A 26,212-nucleotide genomic window follows, 5' to 3' on the forward strand; every position below is an offset into this window, starting at 1 on the left:
GAGATCAGCTTTAATTTTGTGTCTTTTATACCTGTCTGGAATTCAACATAAATATATTTCAGCTTATCCATCTTTAGATGCGGTGGCTTTTTTCCTTCTGGTCTCATCAAGTGACCCTGCTGGTAACACTCATTCTGTTACAGGATAAAAACACTCACTAGCGGTTTTAGAAACCAGGTGATTGCTAGAAATATCATGTGGCCTGCCAGACAAGCTGGCTTTGGTCTTTACCTCAGGCCCTAGGAGCAATCAGGAATGTCTGAGCAAGCAGGTGAATTCAGGGGGAAATGTTAACAGCCAGAACAAACACTGGTAAGCTCCTCCAATAACTGTTTTAACATACCAAAGTAATTCATTCACTGACTTGCTGCAAATAGCTTTATTATATTAAATTTCTGGTAGGGTTGATCAAGGTCGCCTTTACTTTTTTAAACCAACATATTCTTGATTATTGTGGTTTGAGTAAGTTTGCCTTAGCCCACTCAGTGAATTCAGCATTGTCCTGGGTCCCATGCCGCCATCTTACACTCTGATATCCTCAGGAGATGGCTGTCTCTTCAACGTTCTTTTATGGTTTGCCACCAGATCCTTCTCCTGCTGCTCTATTTAAGCTGAAGACTTCTGGGATATCTGACATGGATATATCAGGGGGCTGCTGGAGTGACGTAAACATCATTCTGGCCTAGGGGAGAATGGAGGGAGGGGGCAATGTACTGTTGTGCAGTAATGTAAAGCACTCATAAACTATACATTTTATCTGTGGCTTACTGTATAGTAACCTTCCCAAAAGAAACAGTCTTATTGGATGGGCCTGTAGACAAGAATCACAAGACCAAGTGGCCAGAAGTGATGAAGAACATTGGGCGTGCCAAATCTGCACACTCATTAACAGGCCTTCAGATGAGAAATGTGATGCATGCCTGACTCCTAAACCAAAAGGTATTCCATACAGAGCATATTCTACCATATAGAATGTATATTATACATTGATATTCAGAGCCCTGTTTGACACTGCTGTTCCAGTTAGACAGAAACTAGATGTATCACAAAAGGCTTACCATCTATTGCTATATTTATTTATAAGCAATAATTTTACATTGGCCCTGAGAGCTCCCGAATATCCTGAATCTTATTACTTGGTGGGGTGTATAATGACATACAGTAAATGTTACTGAAAGAAAGTTAAAGTATTTGGTTAAGGAAAACAGAGATTTGTGATTAGAAGTTTTCGCATCACTTCTTCTTTTTTTTTTTTTTACAAGTAGCAGACTCTGACCTGCAGAATAAATTATTTTTTTTAACTATTAAGTACACTGATGGTGTGGGCTCTATAACAACGAGAATGGATGAGGGGGTTCTACAGTGTGTTTTTTGTTAAAGGAAAACGACTACATACCCTGGTGAAGAGACTCATATTTGCTGATATATTACTTAGTGGAAGTCCACCCTAACTCTAAAATCTCTAAGGGCCCTTTTACGCAGGCTGTCCAATCAGGTCTGCCTGTTAGTTTTTCAGGCAGACCTGATCGATCCCTCCAGTCTCCCCTATGAAGCGGCGGATGTCAGCAGTGACATGTCCGCTGACATCTGCTGCGATCCGATTCTGCCTGCAAAATCCAGAATGATGGTAGTCCTATTTTCCATCCATCTTGTGGATTGGATGGGATCGGATGTAAAACGGACACGTGGTCCGTTTTCATCCGATTTCTCAATAGAGGAGAGCAGGACTGTGTCTGTGTTTTTGCTCTGGACAGCGGAGCGGAAAGGACCTGTCCTCTGCCTGCTCAGCGGGGATCAGCGGCACAATCTTCCGCTGAGCAAGCGGATCCCGTTCCACGAAGGCGGCCTTAATCTACAGGCATCTACGATCTAAGACCGATCTAGCCCTGTAAAGAACAAATTGCTAAACGTACCTTCTTTTGAAGCCGATCTGGTCCAGTTTGCAGAGGTGGAAGCTCTGAAGAGTAGACCGCTGACAGCTAAGAAATTAATGGGGAAGTGACGTTACCCATAGAAAAAAAAAAAAAAAGAAGTGATGCGAAAACTTCTAATCACAAATCTCTGTTTTCCTTAACCAAATACTTTAACTTTCTTTAATCCGCAATCCCATTGACATGCATTTGACATGCATTATTTCCGTTTTTTACCTATAGCAGAGAGAGGGAGTATACCCCCTGGGACTGCCCATAGGTGTAGCGAGACTTTTCTGCCTAGTGTCTCCTGTACTCCTGTAGGGGGCAATATACTTTTACTGTAAGTCAAAAATCCCATTTTATTTATTTATTTTTAGCAGAGACCCCAGAGAATAAAATGGCGGTCGTTGCAATATGTCACACTGTATTTGCGCCGTGCTCTTTCAAACGCAATTTCTTGGGAAAAAATAAACAATCAAGTTAGCCCAATTTTTTTTTTATTTTTTTGTATAATGTGAAAGATTAAAAATCGTGAGAGAATTGTGATCTATATCCTAATCAAAAAAAAAAAATAAAAATTAGTGATTCTCATTTTATCCAGAATCGTACAGCTCTAGTACCTACAGAAATTTGGGCCCCATGCACACTGGGCATAAAAAAAAAGCTGCTTCGGCAGGGGTTTTGCATTTTTTTGTCTGTAGAAGCAGCTTAATGTTCTCGTATATCCTATGTGCCCTATGCACATTAGGACATTTAGAGGCATATTTGAAAGAATAAGTTCGCCTTTAGTAATATGTTATACCCATATTTAGGGTGTAACATGTATCTAACTGAGAAGTCCTTCCACACACCCCCCCCCCTTAACCCCCTTGCATCCAGGTCCATACTGTGCCTATCAGGTGAAAGCATTCGGGCGGCTGTGCTGCTGCCTGGTTGCTCACATACATGCCCCCACCATGTTTTCTGGGCTCCGCTTGCCCATCAGTGGGCCTGGCACCGACATAACAGGTGTCAGCGGGAGGAGGGAAGGAAGAAGAGTGGACACACGTCCACTCTCCTTCCCTTCTTGCTCTGACCCAGAAAGCAAGCTACGTGGTAATATATCATGTGACATAAAAAATCGGAACTACCACTATTTTATTCTCCAGGGTGTTTGCTTTCAGGACATTCTTTATATAATGTTTGGGGGTTTTGTGTAATATTCAGGCCTAAAACTTGTGCAAAAAAAAAATGCAAAAACGGCTCTGGCAGGGAAATGGTTAAGCTCAGAGTTTAGAGGCAGGAAAAAAACCCTTCTGGTTTGAGTTTTTGAAAGGAATTTTCTAGAAGAAGGAAAAACTAAACGCTCCTAAATATGTGTATAAAAACACTATAAGTGTTTTTTTTTCTGCCAAGGGAATACACTTTTTTTAAGTCCAATGTGCATGGACCCTAAATTTCAACAGAAGAAATGAGTATCGAGTTGTGATAGTAGCTTTACCAATGTGAATGTATAAAATAACAAGTGAAATTGCATTAGAAGACTGAAAAGTTCTAAAAATATGACGTAAAATGACACCTTCAAAGATTGGATACATTCACAATATTGTGTTCTTGCATGCTATAGTAAAAATGTTGTTTTAAAACAAAACTTCTAACAATAATCCTCTGTTTAAGTTTTATCCACTGCAGATAATGAAAGTGTTGGATATGACACAGACTTGATTAGGTATCCATGTAATAATTTTGGAAAACCGTTGTCTGAAATGAAGATAAACAGAAAAACCGCTTTTGGCCATACAACATTGGTTCTAAGTGATTTTAGTACCAAAACGAATGATGATAAACAAAGTCTTAAGTGGATGTCGTCTTCAGAGATGTCTGTCAGTCCTACTAGCAGCAACACATTTATTGTCTCAAATAAGAGGAGAAGCTCAGAAAGCGAACAGCAGATGAATAGCAGTCCAGATACTGAAGTTTCACATTCATTTGTCCAGCATCAGAAGAGACAGAAGATTGATCAAACGACACAAAATTTGCAAAATTATAGCAACACGTCAATCAGGTATTTTTTTTATTTTATTTTTTTCCTCTCTCGTATATATTTAAAGTTCACCCATTACTGATACAAAGCAGAAGAAGACCCCAAATTCTAGGGGATAACAGACTGTGAGGTTGATTTACAAAAACTGGAGAGTGCAAAATCCGGGGTGCAGCTCTTCATGGTAACCAATTGGCTTCTAACTTGAGCTTTGAGAAAAAAGGCTGGAAGCTGATTGGTTTCTATGCAGATCTGCACAATATTTTGCACTTTCAAGTTTTAGTAAATTGGCCCCAAAATGACTTATTCCTAGTTGGTTAAAAAACCCTAGTGAATTTAAAAAAATATATAGAGAGAAATATATCTAAATTGCAACTACTGACCATCTTCTAAAAACACTAGTTCCCTGGCTATCATGTTGATTCTTTTGATTCAGATACTTTTAGAAAAAGTATATTGGAAGTTAGGTTAACATTTTTTGATCTGCATCCTTCAGCAAAAAATAAGCAGCGAGACCAGTTATCCACCTCGGCACGACTGTGCGTACATATACAGCCTTGTGCTAAGGTGGTTTTATCATAGGGTTGTTTATATGAATGGTATTTTTTAGGGTATTAACTCCAACATAATTTTTTTTTTTTTTACTCATTAAAATGCAAATAAATTTTTCTCTGTCGCTCATTGACAGACGCAGGACTGATATCTTGATATCCGTAGGGTTATACTGCCCCCTACAGGCGTAGGACACTAGGCAGGAAAAAAATGTTCTGGCCACACCTATGGGCAGTCCCAGGGGGTATATCCTCTCTCTCCCTGCCACAGGATGTCAGTTTTTTTCTGCCTAGTCAGGAGTAAGGACCTAAGTTCCTTGCTGGGATCTCTGTTCCTGGCAAGCTTTTTTAGATAAATCTTTTTTTTAGTTAACTGTTTTCTCCAGTTTTTCCTGTGAGATCTTCAAGCAATTATGCCGGATCTGGACGACGGGCTGGATGTTGAGATCCAGTGGTCACCCCAGCCGGCCTTCCAGCGCGTGCAGACCCAGCTCTGCGCTGGGTCGGCCGCGACATAGTCCCGCTGGATGGGGACTGGCCCGCAGGTTAAACGTCCCGCCGAGACGCATACGACCGGTGGACGGCCGAGTCGCAGTGTCTCCTTTGGCCGACACCCCCCCCCCCCACTGAGGGGTTTTTGTCTGGAGTGGCGCCCGCTCTGTTCCCGTATGGTGAGTAAATGTTTCCCCCCTGCTCCTCATGGCTGACTCTGGGGTGGAACCGGGCCCCTCCCTGGGACGGTCGGACCCACACTAATCTGGGTTCCCCTGTGCACCCTCCCCCTGTGGTGTCCCTCTCCCCCCCTCCCTTCACCCCTAATGGGGGGGCGTGGTTGTGTGTGTGTGTGGGGTGGCTAGCCGTTCATGCAAGCCGCTAAGGGGGCGGGGGGTGGGTCCTGAGTGTGGACGGCTGTTGTGCGGGGGGCTTCCTCCCTGGCTTCCCAGGGCCTACCTGCCGATCGATTGTCTGTTAGTGGATGTGGGGACCCCCCTTCCCACCGCAGCGCGTGGGGCCGCCATTTGTTTGGAGTCCCTCATGTGGCTCATGGGGGCGGCCATCTTGGTACACCCAGCTCGTTTTGTTTGCAGAGCTGGGCAGCTGTGGGAGTTACTGAGGGCGTGTGAGGGGGCGGAGCCCCTCACTAGACCCGGGAAGATCGCTCCACAGGACTTCCTTGTCATGTAGACAACGCTGAGAGCAGTCCTTTTGAACTCTGGTGCATCGTGTGGTGAGCCTTTTGGGGGTCTCTCTCTCTGTGGGGGTCTCGAGGCACGCTGTCTCATTGAGGGGCGCTGTAGCGCTGGGTGACATTTTTGGAAAAAAGAAAAAAAAACGTTTTTTTTTTTTCTCGATTTTGTCATACTTTGCTGACGGGTTCCCCTGGTGTTGCCATGGACCCTGCTGCACAGATGTCCCCACCTGATCCCCTCGAGGTGGTCGCAGGGCCCTCCGATTCTCCGCTCACCATTGATGCACTTTCGGCGGTCCTGGAGTCATTTGTGTCCCGGGTGGAGGTGGCCTGTCAGGGACGGGGGGCTAAAAAGCGACCCCCGCCTACCCCTGTCTTGTCTGATGCCTCAGATTCTGCCTCCTCTGGGGCTGCTGTCTCGTGCCCCGTCTCCTCTGATAGTGAGGATGACCTCCCTGCCTCCGCCATAGCGCAAGACAAGGCACTAGTGGACGCACTGATTGTGTCTGTCCGGGAGACCCTAAAACTGGAGGTTGCACCTGCGGATGCAGCTCATACGGACGTTGCCTTTGGCACTCGCAAGCCCTCCAGGGTGGCGAAGGTGTTTCCCTTTGCAAAATGCTTTGACGATATTAAGAAGTAGTGGGTCCGTCCAAAACGACCCCCTGGGATGCCCAAACGGATTGCTAGGCGCTACCCGTTTGAAGAGTCCCTCCTTAAAAAATGGATGGTGCCACCTTCGGTGGATCCGCCAGTTTCCTACCATTGCTCTGGTTTCACAGACGTTGACGGAATGGGCCAAGCTGTTACGCCATGATCTGGAGGGGAGAAGTCTTCCCCCCTGCCGTGGCGGAGTTGCTGGAGCAAATGGTGCAGGGGCTACAGTTTGTTTGTGACGCCGCACTGGACGCTGCTCCATTGCTGGGGCGTGTGTCGATCTCGGCGGTGGTCCTCCGGTGCATGCTATGGTTGAAGTGCTGGTCGGCGGATCAGGCTTCCAAAAAAGCCTTGACTCATCTCCCATTTCAGGGGGATCGCCTGCTTGGTGCTACCTTGGATGAGATTATCAAGGATCTCACTGGGGGCAACAGCACCTTTCTACCACAGATTAATAAGGGTAAGGAACCTCGTCGCAGACAGGGACCTTCCTTTTCAGCTCACAAGAAGTTTTTTCGCTCTTCCGGGGCGGGCGACAAGGCGAAGCCCTCCAAAGCCCCCCCCGGGGGGTTTCAAGAGACCCTGGTCTGGTAAGCAAAAATACGGTCCTTCCAGACCTGAGGATAAGACCGCTTCAGCCTGAAGGTGCGCCCTCACCCATATCAGGGGTGGGGGGGTGTCTTCGCCGGTTCCCGGACCGTTGGCTCTCCAGGATTCAAGACAAATGGGTTCACGAGGTCATACGGTCGGGATACAAGATCAAGTTTCGATCGCTTCCACCGGTGCGGTTCTTCCCTTCCAATATGCGACTGTCCCCGAATCGCCTAACAGCTCTGTTGGGGGCAGTGTAGGACTTGATGCAACAAGGAGTGGAGTCCATTCGCACAGTGGTGGCCTCCCTGCATCAGGGGGATTTTCTGGCGTCCATAGACATCAAGGATGCCTATCTTCATGCTCCCATTTACGCAGGACACCAGCGGTTTCTGCGCTTTGCTGTGGGAGAGGACCATTATCAGTTTGTGGCGTTACTCTTTGGTCTTGCTTCTGCTCCCCGGGTTTTCACAAAGGTTTTGGCCCCAGTCCTGATGCTGTTGCGGCAGCGGGGCATATCGGTCCTGGGCTACCTGGACGACCTCCTCGATACGGAGTCTCCGCAGGCTCAGTTTCATATGCGGACTCTCCAAAAGGAGATTCTTCTCAAATGGAACCGGAATCCCGATTCCCTGGACAATCGGATCGGGCTGAGCGAGCGGACCAGGGAGTCTCTGGCTGCTCAGGGGCTCTGGTCCCTGGAAGAATCCAGATGGCCGATAAATGTGTTGGAACTGAGAGCGATCAGGTTTTGCCTGGTTCACTGGATCGAGCATCTTCGGGGCTACCCGGTTCGGATTCAGTCGGACAATGCCACGGCCGTGGCTTATGTCCATCACCAGGGGGGCACCAAGAGTGTTCTGGCGGCCGTAGAAGTGGCCGGCATTCTTCATTGGGCGGAGCGGTTTGTTCCGGCTCTTTCCGCAGTTCACATTCCGGGCATGGAAAATTGGCAGGCGGACTTTCTCAGCCGTCAGACCTTGGATCAAGGGGAATGGTCTCTTCATCCAGAGGTGCTTCACCAGTTGTGCCTTCATTGGGGCACCCCGGACGTGGATCTGTTGGCATCTCGGCTCAACAGGAAGGTGCAGAGGTTTGCAGCCCGCTCCCGCGATCCTCGGGCAGACGCCGCAGACATGCTGGTTGCTCCGTGGGGGCAGTATCAGCTGTTGTATGCCTTTCCTCCTCTCAAGTTGCTGCCGAAACTTCTTCGCAGGATAGAGGCGGAGGGAATTCCAGTCATCCTTGTGCCTCCGGACTGGCCTCGTCGGGCCTGGTAGGCAGACTTGGTCAGACTGGTCACGGACGCTCCTTGGCGACTTCCTCTCAGGGAGGATCTGCTGTCTCAGGGACCGATCTGCCATCCTGCTTTACGATAGCTGGCTTTGACGGCTTGGCTGTTGAGAGCCAGGTGCTGAAGGACAGGGGTTTGTCTGTTTGTTATTCCTACTCTGATTAAAGCGATGAAAGCGACTTCCAGAAAGATCTATCATCGCACATGGAAGTCTTATATCGCGTGGTGTGAGTCCCTCTGGGTTCATCCACGTTCTTACTCGGTGGCTCGGATATTGGCCTTCCTGCAACGGGGGGTTGAGCAGAAGCTGGCCTTAAGCACTATCAAGGGTCAGGTTTCAGCATTGGCGATCTTCTTCCAGAGGCCACTGGCTACTCATTCTTTGGTGCGGAACTTCATCCAGGGGGTGCGGCACCTGGCTCCTCCGGTGCGCGCGCCCTTGCCGCCCTGGGATCTTAATTTGGTGTTGTCGGTTCTCCAGAAACCTCCCTTTGGAAATATTAGGGAGATTCCCTTGCTTACCTTATCCCAGAAGGTGGGCTTTTTGGTGGCTATCATTTCTGCACGCAGGGTGTCGGAACTGGCTGCGTTGTCCTGTCGTTCCCCCTATCTGGAGGTTCATAGGGATAAGGTGGTTCTTCGTCCGAATCCATCCTTCCTTCCTAAGGTGGTTTCCGACTTTCACTTGAATGAGGATATTGTGTTACCTTCCCTGTGTCCTAAGCCCAGTCATCCTCGGGAGTTTGCGTTACACTCCTTGGATGTGGTTCGGGCGATCAGGGTGTACTTGGCTACTACTGACACTTTTCGTAAGGCTGATTCACTTTTTGTGATCACGGATGGCCCTAGAAAGAGGTTGCCTGCGTCTGCCGCGACTATCTCCAGATGGATCAGACAGACGGTGGTGCAGGTTTATTCTATTAAGGGTCGGGTTCCTCCGTTCCCTGTTAAGGCGCACTCTACTCGGGCTCTAAGTGCTTCCTGGGCCTTCCGCCATCAGGCGTCGGTGCTTCAGGTTTGCAAGGCGGCTACCTGGTCGTCGGTTCATACCTTTACAAAATTTTATAAGGTTGATGTGCTGGCATCGGCGGATGCCTCTTTTGGCCACAAGGTTTTGCAGGCTGCTGTTTGAGGGGACCTTTGGTCTACCTCGGGGGTTTTGTTTTTTTCAGGTGGGTCTCATCTGCTTGTTTCGATGAGTCCTCTGGTCTTCTGGTTGGCTCTGTTTTGGCCTTCTGGATTGGATTTTATTTCTGTTATCCCACCCCTCATTTATGGCACTGCTTTTGGACGTCCCTACGGATAACAAGATATCAGTCCTGCGTCTGTCAATGAGCGACAGAGAAAACTGGATTTTTGACTTACTGTAAAATCTTTTTCTCTTAAGCTCATTGACAGACGCAGTACCCGCCCCTCTATTTTGAGTTGGGTTGGTATGAGTCTCTGACACTGCTTTGTTACATAACTGACATCCTATGGCAGGGAGAGAGAGGATATACCCCCTGGGACTGACCATAGGTGTGGCCAGAACTTTTTACCTGCCTAGTGTCCTACTCCTGTAGGGGGCAGTATAACCCTACGGATATCAAAATATCAGTCCTGCGTCTGTCAATCAGCTTAAGAGAAAAGGATTTTACGGTAAGTCAAAAATCCAGTTATAACTTTTTTAAATGCATTTTTCTGTATTTTTTTTTTTTTCTGTCTCTCTCACTGTTAAAATAAACCTACTAATAAAATTATCATTTCTTTGTCAGAATGGTTAAAATACGTTTCCCTCACTGTAGTTGGTAAATCCTATTACATTCAATACAGTCTTAATGATAAATCTATTTACCGTGTGGGAAGTACAGTGTTTTGAAAGAAAATAGCTATACTACCCAGACCTGTTTGAAAATATTATTTTCTATATTTATTTTATATTCACATCTGTGTGCTCGGTCTGAACCTTTAAAAATGTCCATATAGGTGTAAAGCAGAGGCAAATAGCACTGCACTTCCTTTAATAAATTAACTTCTTGGCACCATTAACAAGCAGGATGAAAAGAAAGAACACCTCACAAGTCAATGTCTGTATAAGATTTTTCTTTTAATTTGTTATACAGTAATGACTTTTTTTCTTTATAGGGAAAACTTTCAACTAGTGACAGCTGTTCCAGTGTTCACCTGCTCCAGTTCTTGTTAACTTAATTTCCTTTAATATGTCTCCTTCGGTGGCCCTAAAACAATGTGGTTGCATAATTGCCTTATGAAAATGTCACTTTGTTTTTCCTTTGACAGAATATCCTGAAAGTGATTATTTCATCAGTGCAAATAACTCCTTATAGAGGTTTTATTTATTCATGCTGCTTTTATGAGCTTCAAGTACATATTTAAACTATTGTGTGTGAGAGACCAGCAGTAATGAAAAATAAATGCATTATTCTTGCACACTAATGTCGGGTAATCTTTGTGCCATTTTGATGACAAGAGTTATAAGAATTCTGCTGCTCATTCTTCTCCCCAGAGAGGATGCATGAGCTAGAATAGATGCATTTTATTTATAGAAGTGAACTACAGTAAAAAGTTAATTTCCATCTTTTAACAGTATTATTTCATTCCATGTAATGCAAATTGCCTTTATTTTACCTATCCACGCCTATATAAACCTGGATTATGAACAATATGTGCATCTTCACTTTTAATATGTACTTTTTTAGGTATGTTTCTGGTCTGACTTTTAGTCTATACCTGGCCAAACACTCTTCATCAGCCCACAGTCTTAAACAAAAAAACCTCTCCTGACCAGCGTATTTAATATTAAGAATAATGATGATGGTAATAATAAAGAAAAAAAAAATAGGGGAGAGGGAGGAAAGACTGGACATTTCATATTTCTGGGAAAAGTAAACTGCTAAATTTTTCAACTTGTTGAATATATTAAAGGAGATCATGTGTGCTACAACGTACATGTGCACTTACACTCTCCGGCCACTTTATTAGGTACACCTTCCCAGTACCAAGTTGGACCCCCTTTTGCCTACAGAACTGCCCTAATTCTTCATGGCACAGATTCCACAAGGTGTTGTAAACGTTACTCGATTTTGGCTCATATTGACATGATAGCCTCACGCAGTTACTGCAGATTTGTCCGCTGCGCATCCATGATGCCACTCTCCCTTTCTACCACATCCCAAAGGTTCTTTATTGGACTGAGATCTGGTGACTGTGGAAGCCATTGGAGTACAGAATCTCATGTTTAAGAAACCAGTTTGAGATGATTTGAGCTTTGTGACATGGTGCATTATCCTGCTGGAAGGAGCCATCAGAAGATGGGTACACTGTAGTCATTAGGGGATGGACATGGTCAGCAACAAAATTTCCCTCACACCATTTCACCACCACCACCCTAAACCGCTGATACAAGGCAGGATGGATCCATACTCTTATGTTTATGCCAAATTCTGACCCTACCATCTGAATGTCGCTGAAATCAAGACTCGTTAGACCAGGCAACATTTTTCTAATCTTCTACTGTCCAATTTTGGTGAGCATATCCACCAATTCGACCATATAGGCAATATCAGAAAATAAACAGCATCAAATTGTAACCGTGCTATTGGGGTGAGAGCCAAGTGTCCCATTTTCTATGGAAGGATTTTGTGGTTAAGGTGGTGCGCACAAGAATGCGTTCCAGTTTGCACTGTTGGTTTCAAGTGAGAATGGTATCACTCAGTGAAAGGGAATCTGTGGATTTCCAAAGTCTGGTAATCATAAGTTTGGCTGCTAGGAGGAGATGAACAATCACTGATCTATATTTAGGGAGAAAGGAATGCATATTGAGATTTAGGAGAGCTAAGGCTGGATTGGGAGTTACGGACTGAGCACAGATGTCCGAAATCAGGGAGAAGATTTTATTCCAAAACAATCTAAGCGACAGGCAAGACCACAGCGTGTGGTACCAAGGTTCCTTGTTCCCCACATTTCCTCCAGCACAATGCCAGGAGAGATGGGTATATTTTGGACAGTCGAATAGGGGTCAAATACCATTGATTTGTTGTCTTAAGATATTGTTCCCAGTGGTTGACACATTTGGTGGCGGAGTACGTAGTGGAGAAGGCCTTCTGCCAAGAGGACGCTGGGAATGTTGTTTGGAGGGTGCTTTCCCATTTAGTAATACTTTTCGTTTTGGAGAAAAAGTCCTGTTGGGTATAGGTTTGGTAGAATAGGGTGATGCCTTTTTACCGGCTATGTAAGTTTTGAAAGTACCGGCTGATAGAGGTAGGAAGTTCAAGATGAGTAGGCAGAGGATGTGTTCTGAGGAAGGAGCATATTTGAAGGTAAGTATGGAATGTTTTGGGAGGTAGGTTGAATTTGGTGACCAGGTAAGCATAGGGGGATAGTAATTGGCCCTGGTAGAGGTCATGGAGATAGATGTGTGCGCCCCGGGGGGCGTGTAGGTGTCCACAGTCTTAAATACAGGTTGGGAATAAAGTGTGTCAGGAAAGCCAGCGGGAGCGGAATCTTGTGGCCCGGGTCATTGGGAGCTAGAAGCAATGGAAACTCTTTTCATAGTTAAGTGGATATCTGAATCATAGGAGATGGAGAGGGAGTAGCCCCCAATTTGATGGCGATAAGGGTTAGTTGCAAATTTTTATAGGGGGGGGGTCGTAGCATCTTCTATATGGGTCCAAGTTTTATGGGGAGTGACCATCCACCAATGTTTAAGTTGGTCGAGGACGCATGCTTTATAATAGGCACGAATATCCGGTACAGCCATGCCACCTGAAGTCCTATGTCTAGTCATCGTATGAAGAGAACACCTTGAGGATTTGTGGTTCCATATGAGTTTAGTGAGGAGCTTTTGAACTGTTGTGAAGAAATGCTGTGGCAAGGGAATTAGCAAGGTGCGAAAGAAATACAACAATTTAGGGAGGATCAACATTTTGAAAGCGGCTATTCTGCCTGCGATAGAGAGTTCTTGGGTTTTCAAAGAGATGAGAAGTTGGGGCAGAGAGTCCAATAAGCGCTTGAAGTTATGGGCGTAGAGTTGTGAGGTATGTGGAGTCAATTGGATGCCCAGGTAACCCAAGGATTGTGGGGCCCACGTAAAGGGGAACTGTTTGGACAGTGTGGAGTGGAGAGAGGGAGGTATATGCAAGCTGCTAATTTGGGATTTACTAGCGTTGAGCTTATAGTAAGAAACTTCACTGAATTCTCACAGCAGGTCGTAAGTGTGTGAGAGGGATAAAGCGGGTTTCGATAAGAGGAGCAAGATGTCATCTGCGAAGAGGCTATTTTATGCTCTAGGCCATTTATATGGATACCAGTGATTTGGGCGTTAGAGCGGACTCTTTGGGCCAGGGGTTCGTAAGGAGGGTGAAAATAATGGGCGAGAGCGGGCATCCATGCCGAGTACCATTTTATAATATGTATGGATTTTGAGTGAATGCCGGATGTAAGTACCGTAGAGGACGGGTTGAAGTATAAAGGATAGGATGGCAGATCGCATCCAGTCACGGATGCCAAAGGTGTCAAGCACCCTCTGAAGGTAACCCCAGTGGACCCTGTCGAACGCCTTCTCCGCATCCAAAGATAGAGAGGAGCAGAGAAGGCGTCCGAGAGGGTCCAGCATGGGAAATCAGATTGAGGAGATGTCTAGTGCCATCCAGGACTTGTCATCCTGGGACAAAGCCTACCTGATCAGAGTGTACTAGATAGGGGAGGACCGTCTGGAGTCTAAGGGCTAATACTTTGGCATAAATCTTAACATCGGTATTTAGAAAGGGAGAGGTGGGTCTATAATTTGCAGGGAGTGAAGGTTCTTTGTTTGGTTTAGGGATAGTGACTATGATAGCTCGCAACATTTCAGAGGGAAACGAAGCATTGGAGGAGGCAAGAGCGAAGACAGACTGCAGGTGGAGTGCCAGTTCTGTCGAAAAGCTTTTGTAAAATTCATTAGAAAACCCATCCTCACCCAGGGATTTGTTGTTCAGGAGTTTTGCTATAACAGAGCAGATTTCTTGAGAGGTGATGGGCTGTGAAATGGAATGGAGTTGATCCGCAGATAGGGTTGGTAATTTAGTGTTGGATAAGAATTCGGCAATGAGCTTAGGCATTGGTTGGGGCGTAGATGGATCATTACGAAGATCATGCAACGACTGATAGTATGTCGCAAAGGCATTGGCTATGTCCTTCGGGTTAGACAGGAGGTCAGCTGGCTTAGGATACTCTAAGGCTAGTATTTTTTGTTTAAGCTGTTTAGATTTAACTCTCCTAGCCAGCCAAGCGCCTGCCCTGTTTCGAAGGTTGTAAAAACGAGCCTTCATATACTTAAGGTGAATTTAATGTTTGTATAAAGAAGGGATCGAAGGGCTTGTCTCTCAGATAGTATCAGTTGGGTGAGGTGAGGGGAAGGATTAAGTTTGTTTTCTTGTTCTTTTAGCTGCAATAGAACTTAGCATATCCTCAATCTGCCTCCTCCTCCGCTTCCTGAGTGTAGAAGCCATTTTAATAAGGACACCCCGCATATACACTTTATACGTATTCCACAGTAGAAATTTGTCAACATCAGGGCTATCATTATACACAAAGTCAGGGTGCTCTTGCAGTATGGATTGGTGCAATTTCTCGTCAGCCAGCAATGAAGAGTTCAATCTCCAAAGGGGGGGGGGGGAGAGAGTTGCGAAGCTTGTCATCAAACTCTACTAGTACAGGAGCGTGGTCTGACCAAGAAATTGTGTCCATGTTTGCCGTGAGTACATTCTGCAGAGATCCTTTATTAGTCAAAAACAGGTCTATGCGAGAATAAGAAGAGTGTGCGGCGGACAAAAAGGTCAAGTCTTTTTCAGAACCCTTAAAACATCGCCATACATCATATAGTTCATATTTATTCAAGAGAGGGACTATAGAATGAACAGGTCTCCTGGAGTGAGAGGTGGAGTGCATAGTAGGGTCTAGGAGAGTGTTGAAGTCTCCGCCTATGAGAAGGGAACCTTGTAAGATCTCCATACTAGTACATAGGGGACTCAGAAATTTCCTCTGTTTCGTATTTGGGGCATAAAGGTTTACCAGGGTAAAGATGGCATGGTTAAGTTCACAAATCAAAATGATGAAGCGCCCGTCGGTGTCAGCAACAGTATGGATATGCTTAAAAGATAGAGTCTCTAATGGCAATAAAAACTCCACAGGCCTTTTTCGGGCCAATAGCCATATATACATGTGGAAAGTGTGGGAAGATCAACTTGGGACATTTATGGGATGTAAAGTGTGATTCCTGGACAAATAGTACATCTGCCGTGAGTGCTTTAGCTTCCTTCAGTAAGGTCGCCCGTTTATACGGGCTGTTGAGGCCTTTCACATTCAAGGAGACAATACGTAGAGGCATAGTAAGAAAAAATGAAGCGCTATGGCCAGGGGGCTCTTATGGCCACCATCAGCAGGTGAAAGTAATACACCGTACCTTGCGGTGAGAGACTTCTCCAGAGAGAGAATGTTACCAGTGTACAAGGCTTTGCTGGACCAGATGCGGGACACATGGATAATAAAGCCAATCTTTGTCAGTTCCGGGATTTTTGTGCTTGCGGGTCGAGTCCTCTTCAGGGTGGTGGAGTGGTGGGGCAAGCAGAGCTGCAGAAAAGAGAGGGGACAACACAGACAGACAAAACAGATACCATAGAGATAAGAAATACCTGTAAAAATGCAGGCTCAATGGGTGGCTGTAGCAGGAGCGGCTGCAGGAAGTAGGGGACAGTATGGTGCTCAGCAACACACTGATCATAAGTGGCCTGGGAAAAAAGGCCAAACTAAGACTGAAAAAGGAAAAAACCTGAGTCCAAAAAATGGACAGGAAAACAAACCAGGAATGTATAGTATGCAGGTGGGCCCTCAGCAGGCCTCGGTATATAGAGGAGGCTCATTGAGAGAAGACTGCGTGGAACAGCGTACCAGTTCAGGACCACTCAGAGTTGAGGCGCTCCAGAGGAGGGGTAGCAGGTGGGTGACCAAGTGGTAACAGGTGCCATTGTTTGAAAAGGTGAATGCCTTTTTCCATGCTGTATACCGGATAGGTTTTGCAATTCCACGTAATTAGGAGTTTCGAGGGGAAGCCCCACTTGTAGATCACATTGGTGAGCGGAGCCAGTTTTTTATAGCTTGATCAGAAGCAGGAAATGGTTCAATAGTGGCATTAGATGGATTATGTGACACCTCATGCTGGGAGGAAGGAGAGATTCCTTGACCCCCCCCCCCCCTGTGCGTTGTCTGGTTTTGACTGGGCTGCGTGTAGTGGGAGAGGAGGGTGGGGAACTCCCCTCCAGGTTTGTTATGCCCCCGAGACCCCCTCCATCTAATTCAATATTCCCCCCAGGCTGGCGGGTATTGTTATCAGCGGCGAGGCCGGCGCCACCTTGCTTACCGTGCTGAGGGCTGGCCGGGAAGAAGTCTGTGAGGCGCTGGGGGGGGGGGGGTTCGCACGCCTTCCTCCTTTTAGACATCAAGGCAGCAGGACAGCGGGCTGAAGAGGCAATGTGTCCAGGGGCTGTGAGCTCTCTCCTGTCGTCGCTGTGAGCTGCTGTATTACCGAGCCCGCCGGAGCTCCTGAATTACACAGCCATTTCCTCCGCCGCCGGCCGGACACCCACTCCCCCAGATCAGCAGTTTTTGATATACTCAGACAAGCCCGTCTGGCACCAATAACCATGCCTTGTTCAAAGTTACTTAACTCTCCTTTCTACCCCGCTCTGATCCTTGGTTTGAACTTCAGCAAGTCGTCTTTATCATGTCTAGATGCCTAAATGCATTGAGCTGCTGCCATGTGATTGGCTGATTAGCAATTTGTGTTACCAACAATTTTGTGTTACCAAGCAATTGAACAGGTGTACCTAATAAAGTGGCTTGTGATTGTATCTATCAGAGCAAGATGTAGGCTGACACTGCTGGCCAAATTTTGATAATGCTAGTTGCCTGGCTGTCTCTGGCTTCTCTACTTCTAAGACAGAACTAGACCAAGCTAACATCAGGAGTGTTGGAAATGTCTTTAATTTACTATTTCTGTACTGGGCCAGTTTCTTAGAATAAATACAAGCCAGAGTATCTGCATAATAGGTAGGCAGTCATTATTTTTAAGAGGTCCGAAAGGGAAGCCTATATATTTAAAGTGAAACCTGTACTAAAAGAAATACAAGTGGATGCATCACTGATCTTCTCACAATACTAGCTGCCTGTCTCTGGCTTGAATACTTCCTGAGCCGCTGACCTTGACAACCTTGCCTATAAGAGTAAATTTAGACCATGTATGCTCAACTATAGAAGACCTCTAGGCGCCTAAAAAAAGAAGAGTACTGTACTTCCTTTTGATTCTTTTATTAGATTTGCCAGATGAAGAAATGGACTCCAGTAACATGTGACAGCCTTTCCTATCCTACAGGTTCTGCTTTCCGCTGTCCAAGGTGAATTAGAAAATTAGACGTTCAAAGTGACATTCTATATTTTTTTTTTTTTTTTGAGAGAATAGCTGAATGCAGAAAACTTTGAATTAGAGAATATATTGGGGTTGATTTACTGAAGGAGTAGAGGCACTTTACAAAGTAAACTTTCATTTTACTTAGGGGAGTAAAATAAAGCAAGGCAGGCTTCGGGTATCCAATCATGTGCAAGCAAATTTTATTTTCTTTTTTTTCTTTTTAATCCTTTTGAGGAACCGTATTTTGTACTCATTAACTGTGAGTTAGACTGGCACTTGCAGAAGAGTGGACTTTGTCCCAAGAAAACCTGAAGGCTATCCCCTAGGTGTCATGACCTTGTCTCTAACACTCCTGGCCAGTTAATGCTTGGTGTCCTCAAGGAGACTGGATGTTTTTCTTCTTCAGCTTTGCGGTTTCAAGATTTTGTGAAGCTTCTTCTTTTTCAGCCAACTGCTGCTTCAAGCTGGATGTTAAATTCCAGATGTCACTCCAGTCAGCTATAGAGCACAGGTTTTTTCAATCCATATAATACCATATTGTCATTGGGACAGCCCTGCAGAGGCGTGCCAGAGTGTACCCTAAAAGAACAGGACTCTGATTTAGTTGTTTTTTCAGCACAGACCTAACGATTCACTGCCCCCAGGTTCCGAGCCATGGCATCGGCTTTGCCTTGACCCAGTCTCTAAAGACAAACTCCCCTATGTGTGGCCTGCATAGGCTGTCGGGCTTCTGTTTATCCCCACAGGGTTAGCGCACAGTATAATGCCTGTTGCTACTGGGACTAGTTTCCACAGGCTGTGATCTGATCATTATGTCTATCTGCCCGGACTCTGGCAGAACTGAGGTTGGCTGTTCTGTTACCACAGGACTTGTGTGGATCCTTTATTTGGATCATATAGGATCTAATCACCACCATATATTGGCTACCTTATACTTTTGAGATTCCATTGGCTCCTTGTTTGTGAAACTATTTGGAAGTGGCATTCCATTCTATCATACTTGAATTAGTCTCTTGTCACCAGCTATCCGCTGATTACTTGGAGCTACTACGCCTAAATTCAATCTTAAGGCTTTAGGATGCCACACTAGACCATATGTGACATTCACAAAAAATAATTCATCTAAATTCCTACAATTGCTTTAGCTGCCTTCCCTCCTATTTATCCCCTGTGCCCACCCGGGACACTTTTTTTCGCCACGCATAACCTAGAGAAGAATTACTCTGATTAATAAAGGTCCTGAAGAAGCATACCGCGAAACGTGTAGACCTGTTAATCGAGCATTCCTTGCATCAGTCAAGTAGAAATAATTTACCAATTATAATATATATTCTTGAATGCATTACCATTTGTTATTGGCTTTGTTTTTAATGTGTCCTTTTATTTGGTATTATGTATAGTCTTTTTGTCTATGTAGGAGTAATCTCTTTTGGCCACTCTCTACTTTAATTTTATCATGTAATCAATAAAGATTGTTTTTTTTCTTTTTTTTATATTTTGAGTCGTACATCTCATTATGTGCCTTTTGAAAGTCCGCTTCTCCCCTTGGAGGGTATGTTTGTGTTGAATTCAACCTACATTTCCCTCCTTTTTTTTTTTTTTTTTCTTTGAATCATTTGGATGATGGCACCTATTGGGCTGTTAACTTGTATTCTCTATTTTATTTTATCATTTTATGTGACAACACTGAAGAAATTAAATTTTTCTACAATGTAACAGTGTAAATTTACTGTCCCCCTCAAAATAACTCAACACACAGCCATTTTTGTCTAAACCACTGGCAACAAAAGTACATCCCTAAGTGAAAATGTCCAAATTGGGCTAAAAATGTCTATTTTGTGTGGCCACCATTATTTTCCAGCACTGCCATAACCCTCTTGGGCGTGGAGTTAACCAGAGCTTCACAGGTTGTCACTGGAGTCCTCTTCCACTCATCCATGATGACATCACAGAGCTGGTGGATGTTAGAGACTATGCGCTCCTCCACCTTCCATTTGAGGATGCCCCACAGATGCTCAATAGGGCTCATCTTGGAGGTGTGTTTGGGGTCATTATCTTGTTGGAATACTACCCTGTGGCCCAGTCTCCAAAGGGAGGGGATCATGCTCTGCTTCAGTGAACTGTAGTTCTTCAGTGTTGGCAGCACTCATGCAGCCCCAAACCATGACACTCCCACCACCATGCTTGACTGTAGGCAAGACACACTTGTCTTTGTTCTCCTTACCTGGATGCCGTGACACGCTTGACACCATCTGAACCAAATAATTTTATCTTGGTCTCATCAGACAACAGGGCATGGTTCCAGTAATTCATGTCCTTAGTCTGCTTATCTACAGCAAACTGTTTGCGGGCTTTCTTGTGCATCATCTTTAGAAGAGACTTCCTTCTGGGACGACAGCCATGCAGACCAGTTTGATGCAGTGTGCAGCATATGGTCTGAGCACTGAGAGGCTGACACCCCCTCACCCCTTTAACCTCTGCAGTAATGCTGGCAGCACTTATACATCTATTTTCCAAAGATGACCTCTGGATATGACGCTAAGCATGTGCATTCAACTTCTTCTGGTCGACCATGGCAAGACCTGTTCTGAGTGGAACCTGTCCTGTTAAACCGCTGTATGGTCTTGGCCATTGTGCTTCAGCTCAGTTTCAGGGTCTTGGCAATCTTATAGCCTAGGCCATCTTTATGTAGAGCAACAATTCTTTTTTTCAGATCCTCAGAGAGTTCTTTGCCATGGGGTGCCATGTGGAACTTCCAGTGACCAGTATGGGAGCGTGAGAGTGATAACACCAAATGTAACACACCTGCTCCCCATTCACACCTGAGACCTTGTATCACTGAGTTACATGACACTGGGGAGGGAAAATGGTTAATTGGGCCCAATTTGGACATGTTCACTTAGGGATTTGCTCACTTTTGTTGCCAGCAGTTTAGAAATGACTGGCTGTGTGTTGAGTTATTTTGAGGGGACAGCAAATTTACAGTTATACAAGCTGTACACTCACTAATTTACATTGTAGTAAAGTGTCATTTCTTCAGTGTTGTCACATGAAAAGAAATAAAATATTTACAAAAATGTGAGGGGTGTACACTAGTGAGATACAGTGTGTTTGTGTGTAATATATATCATAAAATTAGAATATCAAAAATTTAAAGGATTTTTAATACAGAAATGTTGGCTTACTAAAAAGTGTTTCCATGTACAGTATAGTATGCACTCAATACTTGGTCGGGGCTCCTTTTGCATGAATTACTGCATCAATGCTGCGTGGCATAGAGGCGATCAGACTGTGGCACTGCTGAGGTGTTGTGTAAGCCCAGGTTGCTTTGATAGCGGCCTTCAGCTCGTCTGCATTGTTGGGTCTGGTGTCTCTCATCTTCCTCTTGACAATTCCCCACAGATTCTCTATGGGGTTTAGGTCAGGTTAGTTTGCTGGCCAATCAAGCACAGGAATACCATGATCATTAAACCAGGTATTAATTTTGGCAGTGTGGGCAGGTGCCAAGTCCTGCTGGAAAGAGAAATCGGCATCTCCATTAGAGCTGCACGATTCTGGATAAAATGAGAATCACGTGTTAATTTTGCTTAGAATAAAGATCATGAATCTCGGCGTAACATCGTCTTTTACATTATACCAAAAAATTGGGCTAACTTCACTGTGTTGTGTGTTTTAATTAGTGTATTTTTTCCCAAAAAACTGCATTTGAAAGACCGCTGTGCAAATACAGTGTGACATAAAATATTGCAACAACCGCCATTTTATTCTCTAGTCTCTGCTAATATATATATGAGAGAGAGAGAGAATAGTTTGGGGGTTCTAAGTAATTGTCACGTACCTGGTAGGTAGAGCCTGAATGTGCGGAGGAAGGCCTCTCTTACACCTCTGACTCCGAGCCCCTGATAGAGTAAACAGGAGGCGCAAAGTGCAGAGTCGCACGAGTGCCGGTGGACGTGCAGGCTGCAGGACTGCTGGCAGCGTAGAGTTCCAGAAGGAGGCAGGTGTCCTGGGAGTAGTTGGACCAATGCAGCAACTAGGGAGCCTCGGGGAATACTGGAAGGTAAGTAGAGTCAGACAAGCCAGGTCATACACAGAGAGGTCAGATCAGGTACAAGTGGAGAGACTGGAGAATGGTCAAAGAACAGGCTGGGGTCGGTGCAGGCAGAGAACTGGAGTAGTCAGAGGCAAGCCGGGTCAAGATTTCAGGAACAACACAGGTAACGGGAAGCAGGACTGGCACGGAACACTGTAGCCGAGACAGCACTGATCCTGGGAGCAAATCCAGCTTAAATAGCCCTTTGATGCCTAAACTGTCATCAGGTGTGCAGCGCACATTAGCGTGCGCATGCGCGCTCAAATTCACATGCTGGCACTTTCACGTTTGCCAATTAGTGTGTGCTAACGCGTTGGTGTTAGCTAAGTGCACTTCTTCCTTGGGAGATTCGAGGGTCAGGACCTTGCCTGCGGTTGCCAACATGTCTTCTGGCAGGACCTTCCTGACAGTAATTCTCTAGCAAAAAATAGAGATTTTTAACTTGTAAGCAACAAGTGTCAGAAAAAGGCATAGTCTTTAAGTTGTTAAACTGCCTTCATTTACAGACAGAAGTTTAACCCTTTGATCTAAGCTTAGCAATGTTGATAAAATTATTATTTTTTTTTTTTTGACAGCTGTGAGTGAGCATAGAACAGCTCTGCAGTGTATGAATTGTTGAAATGACGACTTAAGACCATGAGGGGGTTGAATTAAGATAGCAATTTTTTTTTTTTTTTTTGACCAGCTTTATGGAGAAGCTGATTTAGTTTTCCAGCAGGACTTGGCACCTGCCCACACTGCCAAAAGTACCAACACCTGGTTAAATTATTTCACTGTGTTTGATTGGCTAGCAAACTTGCCTGACCTAAATCCCAAAGAGAATCTGCGGGGTATTGTCAAGAGGAAGATGAGACACCAGACCCAACAAGGCAGAGGAGCTAAAGGCTGCTATCAAAGAAACCTGGGCTTCCAAAACACCTCAGCAGTGCCACAGGCTGATCGCCTCCATCCTGCGCCGCAATGTTTCAGCAATTTATGCTAAAGGAGCCCCATCCAGATATTGAGTGCATACTATACTGTACATGGACATACTTTTCAGTAAACCAACATTTCTGTTTTAACCAGTCCTGGACCGGAAGGATTTACCCCCTTAATGACCAGGCCATTTTCTGCGGTTCGGCACTGCTTTACTTTACCTGACAATTGCGTGGTCGTGCGACACTGTACCTAAATAGCATTGATGTCCAACCCCCCCAAATAGAGCATTCTTTTGGTGGTATTTGATCACCTGTGCAATTTTTATTTTTTGCGCTAGAAAAAAAAAAAAAAAAAAATATATATATATATATATATATATATATATATATATATATATATATATATATATATATATATATATATATATAATTTTTTTTTTTTTCACATCCTGCTATATAGCATTCCCAAAAAATAAATGTAAAAATCAAAATTTCTCTTACATCCTCTGACAGTCGCCGCCTGTTCAGTTAGCCTTCACGAGTGGGTAATGGTGCCCTCTGCAGGAGCAGGCTAGGCAGTGAAAAGGTTAACAAACAAAAGCTTTTACACATAACACACATCTAGGGGGCTGTTCCTCATTTATTACCCATCAGCCACTAGGAGCTGCTCTTCAGTTTTCTGCTGCCTAGCATAGGAGTAGGACATAGGCTTACCTTACTTTTTATTTCTTTCCTCACTCACTATCGCTAGTTAGTCAGAAGGATCCCTGGAGGACTACAAGCGTCAGCAGAGCACTGGATAATATAGATCCTTATGGAGTCCCAGTGGGAGGTGTTCTGTGTCGGAGCGGAGCCCACAGTGCGTGGAATGATGAGTGATACTACCCCCGTGTCCCGGGACAGTTATATGGGGGTCGTGGGCCTGCTTCGTGGGCCTCTTCCTGTAGTATCCCCCTCCCTGGCCATTTTGGGCGACCCCTACCCCCCTGCCCCCGCTAGGGGCGCTGTGCGGTGCATACTGCCTGGATGGGGGGGGGGGGTGTGGGGGCTTGTATGTCTGGGGGGGTGCCTCTGAGGTGTCCCCACGGTGGCCAGGTCCCTGGGTTTGTGCTATTTTGGCGCCGTTCGTTCGCCCACCATTTTGGGTGAGGGTAGGCTATCTGGCCTCATTGTATGGGCAGCACCATTTTTCTCACTGTGGGCGCCATCTTTGTTGTGGGCGGCCGCCTAGTAAGGGCGGCGGCCATTTTGTGAGTGCTTCCTCCCATTTACTTTGTTAGCACTCGTATTGTGGCTCAGGGCATGACTTGGCCTCTAGTGCGGGCGATCGCTTCTCCCTTCACTGCAGCTGCCTGTGTGTGGTGATAGTGTATACTGTCACTGTGGAGCAGATTTTTGGCGGTTTTTCTGTTTTTTTTTTTTTTTCCTGCAAAACGTCTCTCTCTGTTGATTTAGCAGTTTTAAAGGGGTCTCCACCGGCAGTGTAGATTTGTGGTGTGCACCGCGGGAACTGCCGATTTAAAGGGCCGGTGTCCTAAATAATTTTTTTAATGCAATATGGAGTCCCAGGATAGCAAACTCCCCAAAGACCTGGTTGGTGCTTCAGGAACCCCTGAATCCTCTTCCATGGCCTCCTTATCTGCTGCACTGGCGACTTTGGCGTCCAGGATGGTCTGCTGCTGTCTGAACGCACTATTTCAAAAACGGCCGATGCCCTCTGTTTTTTCTGACTCAGAGCCTGCCTTGGTTGCCACGGACAATGTCCCCCTTGAGGGGTCACAGTCCTCACATTCAGATGGGATGGAGGAGGGGTTCTCCTCCACTGCGGCGTGGGAACGCGCTATAGTGGTTGCACTTCCATCAGGGAGACTTGAAATATTGCTGCTGAGCCCACCCAGTCAGGTTGGCGGGTTTTCCTTCGGGTCCTGCAAAACACCCAGGAGTCGGGTCAGGTTTTTTCCCTGCCTTGACGAGTTTTCACGTAACCGTGAACGACCTATGGCGTTGCATCATGCATATGCTGGCGGTGCCTAAGCGGTTTAATTACCGTTATCCCTTTGCGGATGCTATGGGTAATTTTTGGACGGTGTCACCAAAGGTGGACCGCACTGTTTCTGGGTTAAATGCATCCACGTGGGTGCCCGTGGAGGACTCCCCGGTATTCACGGATCTAGCGGATAGGCGCGTGGAGCCACTTTCCCGGCACATGTTTGGTGGCAGGTTCCCTAGGCAGGTACCTAGGTTCTCTTCGGTGATGCTTTTCTCAAGCTGTCACGGAATGGTCCAGGGTGCTTAGGCGTGCCTTGGTGGCTCAGGTGGTCTCTCCGACTGCCCTTGACCTGGAGACTCACATGGTCCAGGCCTTGATGTACCTTTTGTGCTGTGGCCTTGGAGCGAGACTCCTGTGATCGCTCAGTTCCTGAAGTTGGGGTCACAATCCGCCGCTTTGTGGCTGAACGTTGGTCGGCTGACCGTGCTTCCTAAAAATCTGTGTCTGATGTCCCTTTTTATGGGTATTCGGCTTCTTGGGAATGCCATAGATGCGTTGCTCGCAGGTCTTACGGGTGGTGTGGATACACTTTGGCCTCACACCTCTAAAAGTGAAATCTCCCCCGCCAGGCGGCACCCTTCACTTCGAGAGTCCCTTCATGCCTTAGGGGCGCGGGAAAGAGGTAACTCCTTCAAGGCCTCAGGCAGTCGCAGGAAGCCATAATCCGGGAGGCCCATGACTGGTCAAGCCAAATCGGCTGCCCGGTCCTCCTCCACCTGAGGGACGCCCTCACCCTTTTTGGGGGTGGGGGGCTGTCTGCTTTACTTTTCGGAATCCCTGGTTGTCCCTAATTCTGGACGGGTAGGTTCACAAACTGCTTCATTCAGGGTGCGAGCTCGAGTTTCGCTCTCGCCCCGCAAACAGGTTTCCTTCCTTCAAATTTCAATCTGTTTCCCGATCGATGACATGATCTCGTGGGAGACGGTGCGAGAGCTTTTTGCCCTAGGAGTCATTCTGCTAGTCCCTCAGCAGGACAGGTTTTCACGGGTTATGTTCCAACCTGTTCACGGTTCCCAGGTAAGAAGGAAAAGTGCGTCCGTTTCTGGACCTCATGTTTCTGAACCGCTTTGTGCGGGTGCAGAGGTTCTGGATGGCACCCATCCGGTCGGTGGGGGCATTGTTGAGTCCAGGGGGCTTCTGGTCTCCGTCGACTAAAAGGGTGCATGTCTGCACATCCCTATCTACGGAGGTCATCAGCGGTATCTCCGCTTCGCTTCCAAATCCCCTGTGCCCACAATGGATTGGCGCATGTGTTACGCTCATATAATATGGCTTAGACAATTTTAGGGCTCCATTAGCCCCTGCGACATCCTTGTGTGCATGTACATGTGTGGTCACACTCTTTTAGGAGAATACTACCCTGCACACATATGTGAGCTGATGGGACACATCCCACACCACGTTTTAAATTATTATTTTTATCTTTTTTTATATATTTTTTTAACGCATGATTGTACTAATGGAGGAAGCCAGTGGATGGTCTAGAGGTATGCCTCAG

The 26,212-nt window shown here is 45.9% G+C and overlaps 1 protein-coding gene across 1 annotated transcript in view; it reads left to right on the forward strand.

Annotated features, from left to right (window-relative positions):
- NEIL3 (nei like DNA glycosylase 3) overlaps positions 1-26,212 on the forward strand; it is a 118,354-nt gene that overhangs the window by 70,473 nt on the left and 21,669 nt on the right. The window contains exons 7-8 of the mRNA XM_082269703.1: positions 776-939; positions 3,570-3,957. Of these exons, the coding sequence (XP_082125829.1) occupies positions 776-939; positions 3,570-3,957 (552 nt within the window). The remainder of the gene's footprint in view (positions 1-775; positions 940-3,569; positions 3,958-26,212) is intronic.

Source organism: Pelophylax lessonae (assembly GCF_965119305.1).
Source record: "Pelophylax lessonae genome assembly, chromosome: 1".
NCBI classification, from domain to species: Eukaryota; Metazoa; Chordata; class Amphibia; order Anura; family Ranidae; genus Pelophylax; species Pelophylax lessonae.